This window comes from Amblyraja radiata, chromosome 16 (assembly GCF_010909765.2).
Source record: "Amblyraja radiata isolate CabotCenter1 chromosome 16, sAmbRad1.1.pri, whole genome shotgun sequence".
Taxonomy (NCBI): Eukaryota; Metazoa; Chordata; class Chondrichthyes; order Rajiformes; family Rajidae; genus Amblyraja; species Amblyraja radiata.
Genome location: NC_045971.1, coordinates 3,010,885 through 3,027,790, shown reverse-complemented (window position 1 = coordinate 3,027,790; position 16,906 = coordinate 3,010,885). Strand labels below are relative to the sequence as shown.

Genomic DNA, 16,906 nt, shown 5'->3' with positions numbered 1-16,906 from the left:
GATGTGTGCAATTATCTACAGGTCACGTCTTATCGACCACAATGCCACATCTTTCAGATGCGAAGTCTCTTGATATCATTCAAAAGGAGTGTTGCCGAGATGTGTCTCCCAACACTCGACTCTACTCTAATCATCTGCAAATCCCCTCTTCAGTGCATGAGATTGAAAGTCAAAGGACATCACTTGTCACGAAAGATAGACACAACATGCTGGAAACATAGAAACATAGAAAATAGGTGCAGGAGTAGGCCATTCGGCCCTTCGAGCCTGCACCGCCATTCAATATGATCATGGCTGATCATCCAACTCAGTATCCTGTACCTGCCTTCTCTCCATACCCCCTGATACCTTTAGCCACAAGGGCCACATCTAACTCCCTCTTAAATATAGCCAATGAACTGGCCTCAACTACCTTCTGTGGCAGAGAGTTCCACAGATTCACTACTCTCTGTGTGAATTTTTTTTTTCTCATCTCGGTCCTAAAGGATTTCCCCTTTATCCTTAAACTGTGACCCCTTGTTCTGGACTTCCCCAACATCGGGAACAATCTTCCTGCATCTAGCTAGTAACTAGAGGATCAGGCAGCATCTCTGGAGAAAAGGGATGGATGACCTTTCGGGTTGGGATCTGTCTCCAGTCCTTGGTCACCCAGCCTTTTCCTCCAGAGACGCTGCCTGACCCACTGTCACTCCAGTACTTTGTGTTTATCTCTGGGATAAACGCCCATCTGCAGTTCCTTCCTTCTGCCTTTTACCACTTGTTATAGCGTGAGTTCGGGGAGGCTATAACGAGGTTTGTCCCCTCTGTAACAACTGTAACTATTGATTAGTACGGGTGTCTGGGGTTATGGGGAGGATGGGGTTGAGAGGGAAGATAGATCTGCCACGATTGAATGGTGGAGTAGCCTTGATGGGCCGAATGGCCTAATTGTGCTCCTATCACCTATGAACTCATGAGATTATTTTTGAGGCAATTTTCCCTTTGAAAGGGAAGACCATAGTGCCTGTTTTTTCCAGCGGACACACACACACAGTGCCCACACTGTAGGACACACACGGTCCCCATACTGAACGGCACTGCCAACAGCGCTCCATTTAAGAGGGATCGACTATACTGAAGGTTTGCAAGTCGAGGCAATGGATGACCAGATTCAAAGCTTCTGGGACCATAACCTCGAGGTGCATTTTGGCCGTTTACATTTAAAAAGCTGTGTGGGGAAATACAAAGGTTTCTGACAATAACCATATTGCTAAACAGAATATATATATTACATTTAATAAAGGGCGCGGCGGGCGGCGGCCAGCTCGGGTGCCCGGTCGGTCAGTCGGTCGTTCGGTCAGTCGCGCGGTGTGTATTATACAGGGCGTTCTTCCTCTTCCTCGTAGCTTGTCGTGAATCCCACGGGGGTTGGTCCCGGCTTTCAGCAAGAGGCCGGGGCGGCGGAGCCGTTGACAGTCACTTTGCGGCCCCTGAGGACGGTCGGTAGCATTTGGTGACAGTTTGTGCTGCCGTTGACCGCCGAGGCCGCTGCGTGCGGGTACTGGGAGTTGGGGGAGAGCGCGGGCGTCACGGGACTCGGCAGCGAGGAGGACGTGGAAGGAACGGCCACTGGACTTCCCTTGTCACTCACAGAGTCACTCTCCGAGTTCATACTGGTATTGGCGAAGTCCTCGTTGGGGTGGCTGAGTTTTAACCTCTTGCAAGCGGGCTGAACCTTGTACTTCAGAGGTAAAGGGCCGTTCTACAAACAGAAGAGGAAACACAACCATTATTACATGTGTAGGAAGGAAACATAGAAACATAGACAATAGGTGCAGGGGTAGGACTTTCAGCCCTTCGAGCCTGCACCGCCATTCAATATGATCATGGCTGATCATCCAACTCAGTATCCTGTACCTGCCTTCTCTCCATACCCCCTGATCCCTTTAGCCACAAGGGCCACATCTAACTCCCTCTTAAATATAGCCAATGAACTGGCCTCAACTACCTTCTGTGGCAGAGAATTCCAGAGATTCACCACTCTCTGTGTGAAAAATGTTTTTCTCATCTCGGTCCAAAAGGATTTCCCCCTTATCCTTAAACTGTGACCCCTTGTTCTGGACTTCGCCAACATCGGGAACAATCTTCCTGCATCTAGCCTGTCCAACCCCTTAAGAATTTTGTAAGTTTCTATAAGATCCCCCCTCAATCTTCTAAATTCTAGCGAGTACAAGCCGAGTCTATCCAGTCCTTCTTCATATGAAAGTCCTGACATCCCAGGAATCAGTCTGGTGAACCTTCTCTGTACTCCCTCTATGGCAAGAATGTCTTTCCTCAGATTAGGAGACCAAAACTGTACGCAATACTCCAGGTGTGGTCTCACCAAGACCCTATACAACTGCAGTAGAACCTCCCTGCTCCTATACTCAAATCCTTTTGCTATGAATGCTAACATACCATTCGCTTTCTTCACTGCCTGCTGCACCTGCATGCTTACTTTCAATGACTGGTGTACCATGACACCCAGGTCTCGTTGCATCTCCCCCTTCCTAATCGGCCACCATTCAGATAATAGTCTACTCTCCTGTTTTTTTCACCAAAGTCCAGACTTAGTTTAGACACACCGCATGAAAACAGGCCCTGCTACCCACCGAGTACACGTCCACCATCCTTGAAACTAGACGGGCCTGAAGAAAAATCTCGACCCGAAACGTCACCTATTCCTTCTCTCAGGAGAAGCCACCTGACGCACTGAGTTACTCCAGCACTTTGTGTCCACCTTTGGTGTAAACCAACATCTGCAGTTCCTTTTTTAATTACAATGAAATATTTTTGTTTGCCCGCTATCCAAATAAGTAATGACATGTTGATTCATTAAATTGATTGAAAGAAGCTGCGTGGATAGAGACCCTTCAGCCCCTCCGGTCCGCGCTGACCACCCGATCACCCGTTCTATGTTATCCCACTTTCCCATCTACTTCCTGCACAGTCACGATCCATTAATCTGCAAACCCACACGTCGTTGTGATGTGGGAGGAAACAGGAACACCCGGAAGTAACCCGTGCGGTCACAGGGAGAACGTACAAACTCCGTACAGATAGCTTCAGAAGTCAGGGACAAACCCGGGTCTCTGGTTTTGTGAGGCAGCAGCTACACCACTGTGCTACGCCCACTGTCACCGCCCTTCATTGTACCAAAGCAAACCACAATACAGTGAAAAACTTTGTTTGCAAGCTATGCAGTCAATAGACAATAGACAATAGACAATAGGTGCAGGAGTAGGCCATTTGGCCCTTCGAGCCAGCACCATCATTCAATGTGATCATGACTGATCACCCCCAATCAGTACCCCATTCCTGCCTTCTCCCCTTATCCCCTGACTCCACTATTTTTAAGAGCCTTATCTAGCTCTCTCTTGAAAGCAACCAGAGAACCCGCCTCCACTGCCCTCTGAGTCAGAGAATTCCACAGACTCACCACTCTCTGTGAGAAAAAGTGTTTCCTCGTCTCCGTTCTAAATGGCTTACTCCTTATTCTTAAACTGTGGCCCCTGGTTCTGGACTCCCCCAACATCAGGAACATGTTTCCTGCCTCTAGCGTGTCCAAGCCCTTAACAATCTTATATGTTTCAATGAGATACCCTGTCATCCTTCTAAACTCCAGAGTGTACAAGCCCAGTATGCTCCATTCTCTCAGCATATGACAGTCCCGCCATCCCGGGAATTAACCTTGTAAACCTACGTTGCACTCCCTCAATAGCAAGAATGTCCTTCCTCAAATTAGGGGACCAAAACTGCACACAATACTCCAAGTGTGGTCTCACTAGGGCTCTGTACAACTGCAGAAGGACCTCTTTGCTCCTATATTCGATTCCTCTTGTTATAAAGGCCAACATGCCATTCGCTTTCTTCACTGCCTGCTGTACCTGCATGCGTACAGTCAAATCATGCTGCATATGAAAACAAACAAGCCAAACGCCCATACAACAGGTAGAGCGAGGAGGAAGATAACAGTGTTCAGATTATAGTTGCCAGGCATTACGGTGTACAAATACATCAAGGAGCCCTAGAGGCTGGAATCGAGTAATGCACAGAGTGCTGAAGGAACTCAGCAGGTCAGGCGGCATCTATGGAGTCAATGGACAGGATACACCTGATGAAGGGTCCCGACCGGAAACATCCCCTGTCCGTTCCTTTCACAGATGCTACCTGACCCGCTGGGTTCCTCCAGCACTTTGTGTTGTGTTTGAAATATTATATAGACGTTTGAAGTCCAGCCCCTGCAATAAACCAGCTTGCATTCCACCACCGCCAACCTCCTTAATAGGTTTCCTGAAGACATCAATATGTCCAATATTTCAGCTTGCTATTGTCCTTGGCTGTGGATATTGAGGTTCGCACACATTTCACAAACAGCCATTGTTACCATCATTGAAAACGCCACCTCTAACCTGCACCCCCGAACACAGTACAAGTCGGTCTCACCTCGTCCACAGCTAACAATGATCATCGTTACTTTTTCACATATCTGTCATTCATTTCTCCTACATCTCTCTATATCACCATCTATATCTCTCGTTTCCCTCTCCCCTGACTCTCAGTCTGAAGAAGGGTCTCGACCTGTTTTCTGTCCAACCCCTTAAGAATTTTATAGAAACTTACAAAATTCTTAAGGGGTTGGACAGGCTAGATGCAGGAAGATTGTTCCCGATGTTGGGGAAGTCCAGGACAAGGGGCCACAGCTTAAGGATAAAGGGGAAATCCTTTAGGACCGAGATGAGAAAAACATTTTTCACACAGAGAGTGGTGAACCTCTGGAACTCTCTGCCACAGAAGGTAGTTGAGGCCAGTTCATTGGCTATATTTAAGAGGGAGTTAGATGTGGCCCTTGTGGCTAAAGGGATCAGGGGGTATGGAGAGAAGGCAGGTACAGGATACTGAGTTGGATGATCAGCCATGATCATATTGAATGGCGGTGCAGGCTCGAAGGGCCGAATGGCCTACTCCTGCACCTATTTTCTATGTTTCTATGTTTCTATGACCTGACACGTCACCTGTTCCTTTTCTCCACAGATGCTGCCTGACCCGCTGAGTTACTCCAGCTTTTTGTGTCTATCTACAGAGCATCACTCGACAGTTTCTCAACAACCCCTACCCACATAGTAGATGTTTCAAAATACTATTGTGTTGGGGCCTCGCTTGTTTATGAAACACACACGTTTCAGTCATTGGCCGCTTAGCCTTAGATCGTGGGGAAAAAGTCGTCCAGCATAGAACATGAACACAAAATGCTGGAGTAACTCAGCGGGACTGGCAGCATCTCTGGATGGAAGGAATGGGTGACCTTTCGGGTCGAGACCCTCTTTAGACCCTAAAACGTCGCTCATTCCTTGTTTCCCGAGATGCTGCTTGTCCCACTGAGTTACTCCAGAATTTTGTGTCAATCTTTGGTGTAAACCAGCATCTGCAGTTCCCTGCTCAATAGAACATAGAACATAGTAAATCACAGGAACAGGCCCTTCAGCCCAAAGTGTCTGCACCGAAAATAATGCCAACATAAACTAAGCTCATCCGCCTGTGCAAGATCAATATCCCCCAATTCCGCTAATCCGTGTACCTATCTAAAAGCCACTTAAACGCCACTATCGTATCTGCCTCCACCACCACCACCCCTGGCAGCACATTCCAAGCCCCTCACTAACTAAAAGCCCCTAAAACTATGCCCTCTATCTTTAATGTTTCAACCCTGCGGGGAAGGTTCTGACTGTCTACCCTATCTATGCCTCATAATTGCATATGCAAAAAGCTGGAGTAACTCGGCGACACAGGCAGCAGGGTGACGTTTCGAGTCGAGACCCTTCTTCAGATGTCTCAACCCAAAACATCACCTATTCCTTCTCTCCAGGGAAGCTGCCTGACCCGCTGAGTTACTCCAGCTTTTTGTGTCTACCTTCGGTTTAAACCAGCATCTGCAGTTCCTTCTTACACATAATTGTATACACGTCTGTCAGGTCTCCCCTCAGCCTCCAGCATTCTAAACAACCCCAGTTTGTCCTCTCTTTGTTGCTCGTGTCCACTAATCCAGGCAGCATTCTCCGAATGCTTCTTAGAAATGTTATATCAAAGGGACATGCCGAGCATGTATGTACATACGTGTGTAGAGATTACTATGTATGTACATATGCGTGTACATATATACTCAGCTCTCTCTGACATGCTCAAACACGAACACACACGCATGAACACCCATGCAAACACACACACACACGCATGTGCAAACACACACATGCACACGCACATACACACACACATGCACACACACATACAAACACACACAAACACGCACACGCACATACACCACACACACACGCACATGCACACACACGCACACACACACGCCCACACACACGCCCACACACACACACACACCCACGCCCACCCACACACACACACGCCACACACACACACACCCACACACACCCACGCCCACACACACCCACGCCCACACACACCCACGCCCACACACACGCACACACACAGAATTGTCTATCCAGCTGTAGTGAAATTTAGGCATTAATCCAATTTTGATTCGGACTCAACCGTTCAAAATAATCCACCCCTGATAAATAACTTCATCCACATCTCCAATCGATTTTAAACGCTTTAGGTTTAGGATGTGGGTGTGTGAGGGTGACGGGCGCCTGTTGTCCAGGAGCTCAGGTCAATAATTACATGCCTAGCAGCTGCACTGTGCATATTGAAAATTTGTATCCAATCTAATCCCAGCAACTTTGTGTTAATTTTACGGTATTTGCACAATTTGCCTTTTACCCCTGGAAAAATATTAAGTGCCGAGGCAACTTAGCGAGTCAGGCAGCATCTGTGGTGGAAATGTCTCTCTGTGGACGTTTTAGTTAGCGGACCCCTTTCCATTCCCTCCACAGATGCTGCCTGACCTGCTGAGTTATGGTATGGCATGGTCCTTTATTTTTCACTTGCACCTAGCGAGGTACAGCGATATTCAAGATAGACACAAAATGCTGGAGTAACTCAGCAGGACAGCCAGCATCTCTGGAGTCTTCTTCTTCTTCTTCTTCAGTCTTCTTCAGTCTCGACCCGAAACGTCCAGAAGGAATGCTGCCTGTCCCACTGAGCTACTGAGCATTTAGAAACATAGAAACATAGAAATTAGGTGCAGGAGTAGGCCATTCAACCCTTCGAGCCTGCACCGCCATCCAACTCAGTATCCTGTACCTGCCTTCTCTCCATACCCCCTGATCCCTTTAGCCACAAGGGCCACATCTAACTCCCTCTTAAATATAGCCAATGAACTGGCCTCAACTACCTTCTGTGGCAGAGAATTCCACAGATTCACCATTCTCTGTGTGAACAATGTTTTGTGTTTTAATCTTCAATTTAAACCAGCATCTGCAGTTCTTCCCTACAGTGAAAGTCATTTGTGTATACAGTTCCCTGTACATAAGCACGTAGATACTACAGTGGATTACTCCAGCACTTTGGTGTTTTACTCAAGATTCCAGCATCTGCAGTTCCTAGGGTCTCCCAATAGAATACACGCTGTTGGCACCGTGTATAATGTGGTGGGAGGGAAAGATTGTGTTGATAGATAAGTGCCGGTTGGAGAAGTGCCAAAGGCGAGTTCAGGTGAGACACACACCTGCACTTATGGATCAGGTGAGGCACACACCTGCACTTATGGCCCCATTCAACTCAAGGCGTTAAATGAATAGACTGTGCGGGTAATACGTTTTAGTGCGGGCTAATTAAGGAACTCAGGGTGTGAATACTCATGACAACGTTAGCGAAGCTGACCCGAATGTAACCGCACAGTTTAGATTGTCTCCACACCTGGCTACGAGCTCGCACACAGAGAGAAAACAACAACCTCCCCCCCATCAATAGGGAGCGTACACCAAGGACTGTAATATCCTCTCCTTCACGCCTGGCTGAACAGCTGAAAGATGATTGCTTTCCTCAGGTTGTATCTACCTTCCAGTTCACCCGAGAGTTACCTGACAGGGGAGCCCGGGACAGCTGAGGCGGCACAGAAGCCAGCCCTCGTTTCACAGGGGCTGATATAGAATACGGTGGCGTGTACAATCACGTCCCAGCCTTGCCGCTACACCAAATCGTTCTCTTTCAACTTCAAGTACGAAGGAATGGGAGAAATGATTTGCCTCCGACCCCTGTCCTCCAGAGATGCCGCGTGACCCGCCGAGTCACTCCAGCGTCTTGTGTCTATCTGCCTTCAGACTCAGTCTCATTGTTCCTTCAGCCGCCTGACCGACACCGGAGGTGTCCACGTTCAGCAGAATCTTTAATCTGAGACCGTACAGTCTCTCAGGGGAATGGACGAGAATTCACGTCGGCATTTTAAAAACCAGGGGAATAATCTTGACACACCACGAGGTGATCTGGGACTGATATTTATCACTTAACATCAGAAAAACATGTTACCCGGAAAGGATCATATACATGTTTATGAGTGCTTGCTGCCTGCATATTGGCCGCTAAATTCTCCACTTTACCGTAGTGATTACGCTATTAGAAGCATTTCGGCCTCCAGAGCACGTCTGTTTGTCGCGAAATGGACGGGGAAGGTGATATACTAATGAAGTTCACTGTCTTTGTTTGTACGCAATAACTAGTGCACACACTGACGTACACACATACACCAAACACATCATGGGACATAGAACAATGCATCGCGGGTGCAGGCCCTTCGGCCCACAATGTCCGTGCCGACCACGTTGCCAAGTTAACCACCCGGCCCGCACGTGATCCGTACCCCATCCATTCCCTGCATATCCATGCCGCCAATCTTAAAGCCTCTTTAACGCCACTATCGTAGCTGCCTCCAGCACCAACCCCAGCAACGCGTTCCAGTCGCTCACCACCCTCTGTATAAAAAAATAACAACATGCCCCGCAAACATTGTCCGTCTCACAGTAAAGCGATATCCCCTGGTCTTTGACATTTGCACCGTGACTGTCTACCCTATCTATGCCCCCTCGCAGTTTAACAGATTCCATCTGATCTCCCCCTCAACCTTTGACGTTCCAGAGAAAACATTCCAAGTCTGTCCAATCTCACCTTCCAGCTAATACCTTCTAATCCGGGCAGCATTCTGGTAAACCTCTTCCGCGCCATCTCCAAAGATGTAAACTTGGTATAGACCAGTGGTTCCCAACCTTTTTTTAGCTCATGGCCCCCTTGGGATCTTTTAATTTCTCTGTGCCCCCCCCCCCCCCCACCCCACCCACCACACCCCTGACATTATTAGCGGGAAAAAAGTACTTCAATATTATAATACCTTCCATAAAAATATCAGTGTCTATTAACTGCACATATATTCTCTTTTATTCTATTCCACAAACATCAAAAATATTTCAACTACATAGATTTAAATTTATTAGAATTGAAATTTAGGAGGCAACAGGGTGGGAGCTCTGTGGCCCCCTTCATTGAACCTGTGGCCCCCTAAATCCCAAATTATTTCTGAAATTTGCCATATGGCCGCAGGTTGGGAATCACTGGTATAGATAAACGCAGTACAACGAGCATGCACATGTGAACAATTTCAGCTTCGTAAACACGTTGCTATACGCAACCATAACATTTCCTGATCCATTACTAAAGTGTTAGTTACCCGTCTCCACGTATAAATATACGCGATGTCCATGAGTGTGTAGTAATCTTTCAGAGGTTCGTCTTCGTACATGACGTCAATCTAGGATCAAGGCAAACGGACTTCAGTGACGACAAAGAACAGAAAAATAGATTTCAATTGGATGTGTTCCCTTTATTCGAGGTACAAAACACTTACTCGAAAATTGCTGGGAATATCCATCTTATTCCGGAGAAACTTCCCCAAATGCATCACCGTCATCGCGGCGGGACACCTGAGATACCGAACACTGTTGGCCTAAAGCGTGAAAGAGAGACATAAGGCAGGTGAGTGGCTGGATGTGAGGGTATGGGCGCCCCAATTCCTGTAGTTTGGTGTAGGATCAAAGTAACTCATTTTGCGTTATTACCCAGAGAAAAGTAGTGGCCGGGATTTCTCTGCATACTCATGATACGAAAGTGCCAGCAGGAGTTATGTTCAAACCTTTAATGGTATGGCCTTTTGTTCAAGGGTCAAAGAATTAACAGAGAGGGGATTAAGCCGGGGTTTAGCAACACTGAACCAAAAACACTGACAAAACAGTCAAGGCGCCGGTCACAAACTCGACCCATAACCCCACCCCCTTAACTAAAACAATAACTAAACGCCATTCCTGAAAAAATGCCTCCAAGTCTGATCGTTCCATTCTTTCAGTTTGAATATGTTATCGGAGGTTCCTATCTCGCGTAATGTTATGTATTGGAAGGAACTGCAGATGCTGGTTTAAACCGAAGATAGACACAAAATACTGGAGTAACTCAGCGGGGCGGGCAGCGTCTCCAGAGATACCGAATGGGTGATGTTTCGGGTCGAGACTCCCTTCTTCAGACTCTACCTGAGCGGAGTCTGAAGAAGGTTCCCGACTGGAAACGTCGCCAATCCATGTGTCCGTCAGGGACAGTGCTCCATTTTAAAATCCGTTTAAAATGTTTATCAACGATCCCTTGACGTTTCAAACACACTTTCCTCGCCGTTTACCGGGTAGCTCGAAAAAGGCGAGTGTAAATAAACTGAAACGCTGCTAGGGAACAGTTAGGGAAGGCAAATTTGGATGGGGACGAGAAGGCAAGAATCTAGCAGCGCTGTAGGGAATGTGTGGACGAGATAGGATATGGAGCGGGAAGGGGAGGGGGGGATATACTGAAGGGGTGAGCGGATCACAGCCTCCGCTGGCAATGTAACATTTTACGATTTCACTGCCAATAACCAAATTATAGTCTAGAATTTCCAATCAAATAATTTAAAAGGCTTTGTTTCTTAATCAATGTCACTGCCAAGGGGGAATGAATGAATAGATTGTTTACATGTCTGCTAAGTACTGTTTACTTTCTGTGGGCGGTTGGATTATTAATAGCCTGAGTTTCTTTGATTACTGCAATTTAAAAGATGAGTCTGAGCACGAAAATCAAATAAATACACATTGTTGTACCACGTCTGAATTTTCCTCATGTCGATATTGGCACCTGCAGTAGCCGAGGTGATATTCTATCGGCATTTTAAATATAGGGATTGGTTTAATAGTTCAGGCAACCCCGCAGAACGCTGCTGCTAGGAAACTCACTTTGTCTGTTTCCTCAGTCTGCGGTACCTCTTTCTTTTCTGACCTGGAACACAAACACATTAGACCATTTTAGATCAATATATTTTTTTGAACAAGATTTCAGGAAACACGATGATAGACAGGAAGTGGGGTGCCATAGAACTAGCGTGATCGATGGTCGACGTGAAATCGGTGGGCCATGAGTTGTCTGTTTCTTCGTTGTATCTCCAACAGAAATATAGAGCTGCAGATGTTGGTTTACACCGAGGATAGACACAAAGTGCTGGAGTAACTCAGCGGGTTCAGGCAGCATCTCTGGAGAAAAGGGATGGGTGACTTTTCGGATCGCAACCCTTCTGTAGATACTGCCTGTCCCGCTGAGTCACTCCAGTACTTTGTGTCTATCCTCGGTGTAAACCAGCATCTGCAGTTCCATTCTACACGTTCAGGAAACACGACTTTGGATAGCCCAAGGAGGCCCGTGAAAAGTACAATATTGATCCGCCCATTTCACCCGACCAGTGGTTCGCCGTTATACACACGTGTTATACCCAAGTAGCATCACAAATCGCTCCACCGCTTTCTCAGGCTAGTCTCAATTGCAACAAACAGCTCAGCCAAACAGTACATGCGATGCATTGTAACTTTAACACAATCAAAAGTCAGGTTTTTTTTCATCAACCACAATTTGCAGATGAATGGCGAAAGTATGTTAAATTTGGAAGAAAAACAGATGCAATATTCAATTGATTTAATCATTCATTTTGAAACAAAGTAATGAAATTTAAATCCTTTAACGAAAATGAGAGTGGTTTTCAGGGTAGTATTAGTTTCAAAAACAGAAAATGTGTTATATGCTCAACAACGCAGGCAGCATCTGTGGAGAGGATAAAAACTAAATTAACCAGCATGGACAGTTTAAAAACATAACAACGTTGTTCTAGCTTCTTCTTCTTGCCAATGAAACAGAAACCAAAGGAATAGTTAGATCTCAAGCCGGGTGTTGAGCAGCCAGGTTGTTGTATCTGTTGGCGTCGATGTCTGCCAGGCCCTGACACAGCTCCATTTGGTGGGTGGTAGAGTGGGCACCCAGAGATGACATGGTTGGCTGCCTGTTGTTCTGGCAATGAATTGGTTTGATCAGTAAATAGAATGCACCAGTAAAAGTAAAAGTGTATTTGTTAAAGGAAGCGGTGACCAGGGTAAAGGAGAGAATATCAATGAGGATCAAAGTGCCCAACATGTCACTTTAAATAAATTGCATAATTTTTGAAGATTTTACAATACAACTAAAAAAATTGTTCATGGACTAATGTCACCCATATTTCCATTTGGCATTGTGGGAAGGAATTTGGCCCATTGAGTCAATGCTAGCTCTCGGAGCAATGCCAATGGCCCATTTATGTTCTCATGGTCTATTCCTTCTAACATGAGCATCAACAGCAATAGAACTTACAGAGGCTAATGCATGCTTTGTTATGGTGGGAGGAAACTGGAGCACCTTTGGGAAAACCCATAGGCGACATGGGGAGAACATGCCACAAACTTCACACTGCCACAGATCAGGATGGCACCCAGATTACATAGAAACGTGGAAAATAGGTGCAGGAGTAGGGCATTCGGCCCTTCCAGCATTCAATATTAACATGGCTGATCATCCAACATTGTCCCTGCTTTCTCCCTATATCCCTTCATTCAGTTAGCCCTCAGAGCTATATCTAACTCTCGTTTGAATACATCCAGTGAATTGGCCTCCACTGCCTTCTGTGGCAGAGAATTCCAGATTCACAACTCTCTGGGTGAAAAGGTTTTTCCTCATCTCAGTCCTAAATGGCTTACCCCTTATTCTTAAACTGTGAGTGACCCCTGGTTCTGGACTCCCCCAACATCGGGAACTTTTTTCCTGCATCTAGCCTGTCCAATCCCTTAAGAATTTCATATGTTTCTATTAGACCCTCTCTCATCCTTCTAAATGCCAGTGAATATAAGCTCGGTCGATCCATTCTTTATCCCAGTCGATTCATTCTGCTCCAGATTGCTGGTGTTGTACACACTAAACCTCTGCTGAAGGAACAGGAAAGATTTCTCCGCTAGCTTGCCCTGCTATAATCCTTTGACCAGCAGCTTATCTGGTCATTTTCGCACTACTCTGAGTGAGATCCTTGCATGTAAGTTCCAAGATTTCTCTGCATTAATAACTCTCCAAAAAGTATGGTGAAGCATGAGGGGATGTCCCATGGTCTTAAAGATGGTATGTTGTTGCAGGTTCTAGCTTTACAGTTGACCATGATGAAAGCAGCCCTCGTGGAATGTCAATGTCACAGTCAATGTGAGATGCAGCAAATGGCTACAAACAAAACAGTTCCATTTATGTAAGAACAGAAAGACGTTGGAAATGTAGGACATATATAAAGGGATATCGCGGTTCTCATTAGAAATACACTCATATTTTTACACCATTTGGTTGAATGAATCAATTCTACCTCTCATCAGTGTTCCAACCCACCACATATTTCCCCAACATATTGTCTCTCAATATGCAATTAGCCTCAGTAAGTTATATTGGTATTGATGCTCATGTAAGAAGGAATAGACCACGAGATGCTCTGGATGCTTTCAAGAGAGAGCTTGATAGGGCTCTTGGAGGTAGCGGAGGCAGGGGATATGGGGAGAAGGCAGGAATGGGGTACTGATTGGGGATGATCAGCCATGATCACATTGAATGGCAGTGCTGGCTCGAAGGGCCGAATGGCCTACTCCTGCACCTATTGTCTATTGAGAACATAGATGGGCCATTAGCATTGCTCTGAGCGCTAGCATTGATTCAATGGGCCAAATTCCAGTTTCCTCCCACCATAGAAACTTACAAAATTCTTAAGGGGTTGGACAGGCTAGATGCAGGAAGATTGTTCCTGATGTTGGGGAAGTCCAGGACAAGGGGTCACAGTTTAAGGATAAAGGGGAAATCCTTTAGGACCGAGATGAGAAAAACATTTTTTGCACAGGGAGTGGTGAATCTCTGAAACTCTCTGCCACAGAAGGTAGTTGAGGCCAGTTCATTGGCTATATTTAAGAGGGAGTTAGATGTGGCCCTTGTGGCTAAAGGGATCAGGGGGTATGGAGAGAAAGCAGGTACAGGATACTGAGTTGGATGATCAGCCATGATCATATTGAATGGCGGTGCAGGCTCGAAGGGCCGAATGGCCTACTCCTGCACCTATTTTCTATGTTTCTATACAAAAGACATACAATTATCCTCATGCTGGCCTACCTCAGCAGGACAGGCAGCATCTATGGAGGGAAGGAATGGGTGATGTTTCGGGTCGAGACCCTTCTTCAGAGTGAGTGTCGTGGAAAGCAAAACGAGAGATGTGGATGGTGATGTGGAGAGATATAGAACAAATGAATAATGCAAAAAAAGTAATAGGGATAAAGGAAATAGGCCATTGTTAGCTGTTCCAATCAAACCCTTTTTGTCGGAAAGCACAATTAAACTTACTTGTTGCCTTCATAAAACTCTAAGGACAAACTAATGATTTCATCGTCTGTGATAATTCTTTTTTCTTCTTCTGTAACCTCCCCGCGGTCTTCGTTCGAACCATTCGTGACTGTTCAGGAAGAAGGAGAAAACATTGTACTCAGTTATACACTTGAGTTTATGATTTGATTGGTACGGGTGTCAATGGGGTTATGGGGAGAAGGCAGGAGAATGGGGTTTGAGAGGGAAAGATAAATCAGCCATGATTGAATGGCGGAGGAGACTTGATGGGCCGAATGGCCTAATTCTGCAAGGTGGACATATCAAGCTCCATTTCCATTTGTCAATCCCACTTTTACAACTTTAAGTTTAAAGAAGGTGATGCACAGAATTTCTCAAAATGCAACCTGAACACGACGCCATAAATGAGGAGAATGCAGCAACAAACAATAGGTCAGGGAGCATTTATGAATAGAGTTAACGACTTTAGACTTTGGCTGAGACTTCAGTAAAACAGCGCGGAAACAGTATCTTCAGCCCACAGTCCGCGCCGACCAGCCATCCCGGTACATTAGCACTACCCTACACACTGGGGACAATTTACAAATGTTCCAAAGCCAAGTGACCTACTAACCTGTGCGTCTTTGTAATGTGGGAGGAATCCGGAGCACCCGGAGAAACCCTACGCCTCCGCAGAAAGAACGAACAAACTCCGTACAAAAAAGCACCCGTTGTCAGGATCGAACCCTGGTCTCTGGCGCTGTAAGATGGCCACAACTCTACTGCTGCGCCACCGTGCCACCCTTAACATTTCATTGATACTTTGTTAAAGAATATTCATTAATGTTTGTTGATCATTTCCAGCATTTTTAAATTTTATTTCTGAAATTCAAGCATCTGCAAGTTATTTATTCATTTTTGATAGCCCAGTGGTAGAGTATTTGACTGCATCGAGGTCCCTGGTTCAAATCCAGATTCATGCTCAGTCTCAGACAGAGGAGATCAGTGTAATTTCACTTCGGTTCAGCACAGGCATTGTGGCCCAAGGGGCCTTCATGTGCTGTAACGTTCTGTGCTTCTATGTTCCAACGTGCATGCCTTTCTTTCTGCACACCTCTCGTTTGCTAACTCCATTCCTGGAAAGGACTTGTTTTAATTACTGTACTCGCAGTCTATAGTCACTGGTGCCATTAGTGAACATGTGATACCGTCAAAGTCTGGCAGCTGTGTGGGATGGAACTGCAGATGCTGGTGTAAACTGGGCAGCACGGTGGCGCAGCGATAGAGTTGCTGCCTTACAGCGAATGCAGCGCCGGAGACCCGGGTTCGACCCCGACTGTGGGTGCTGTCTGTACGGAGTTTGCACGTTCTCCCCGTGACCTGCGTGGGATTTCTCCGGGATCCTCTGTTTCCTCCCACACTCCAAAGACGTAGGTTAATTGACTGGGTTAAAATGTAAATTGTCCCCAGTGGATGAGGGATAGTGTTGATCCACGATCGTGGGGATCGCTGGCCGGCGCGGACCCGGTGGGCCGAGGGGCCTGTTTCCGCGCTGTGTCTCTAAACGAAACATAAAAACCTGGAGTAACTCAGCTGGACAGGCAGCATCTCTGGAAAGAAGGAATGGGTGACGTTTTGGGTCGAGACTAAACTCTGGCCAGCTGCTGCAGTCAGCTTGGTTTGTTGAAGGATCTGAAGGACTCAATAATGGATATATTTATTCATAGACACCACATGTGGTTAAAAATAGTAAACCTGTCCTGTCTTGGTGAACAATGATCCTCACACTGGTTTATCTGTGCTCATTGTCTCCCTGCTCTGTCACTCTTTATTTAAACTCCCCCCCCCCCCCCCCCCTGTTCAAATACAGACCTGCTCATTTTACCACCTGCAGGCAGAGGAGATTAGTTTAATTTGGCATCACGTTCAGTACGGACATTGTGGATCGAAGGGTCTGTTCCCATGCTGTACTGTTCCATGTTTAGTTTAGATTATTATTGTCATCTGTTCCGAGGTACAGCGTCAAGCTTTTTGCCTGCTATCCAGTCAGTGAAAAGATGATAGATAATTACAACCAAGCCGTCCACAGTGTACAGATCCAGGATAAAGGGTACAATGTTTCGTGCTACAAAGGGTTTTTACATTAAATGGAAGATAAAGCTCAGTAAAGTCCAATTAAAGATAGGTCTCCAATGAGGTAGATGGGAGGTCAGGACCTGTC

General features: G+C 46.2%; 1 protein-coding gene across 3 annotated transcripts in view; it reads right to left on the bottom strand.

Moving 5' to 3' along the window:
* Nucleotides 1-525: 525 nt before the first annotated feature.
* Nucleotides 526-16,906, bottom strand: part of pcgf2 (polycomb group ring finger 2) — a 41,892-nt gene continuing 25,511 nt past the window's right edge. For all 3 annotated transcript variants that reach the window (XM_033034887.1, XM_033034888.1, XM_033034889.1), the window contains 5 exons: nt 14,707-14,815; nt 11,229-11,271; nt 9,827-9,925; nt 9,650-9,730; nt 526-1,741 (listed from right to left, as the gene is read on the bottom strand). In XM_033034887.1, coding sequence (XP_032890778.1) covers nt 1,421-1,741; nt 9,650-9,730; nt 9,827-9,925; nt 11,229-11,271; nt 14,707-14,815 — 653 coding nt within the window. In that variant the 3' untranslated portion in view covers nt 526-1,420. The remainder of the gene's footprint in view (nt 1,742-9,649; nt 9,731-9,826; nt 9,926-11,228; nt 11,272-14,706; nt 14,816-16,906) is intronic.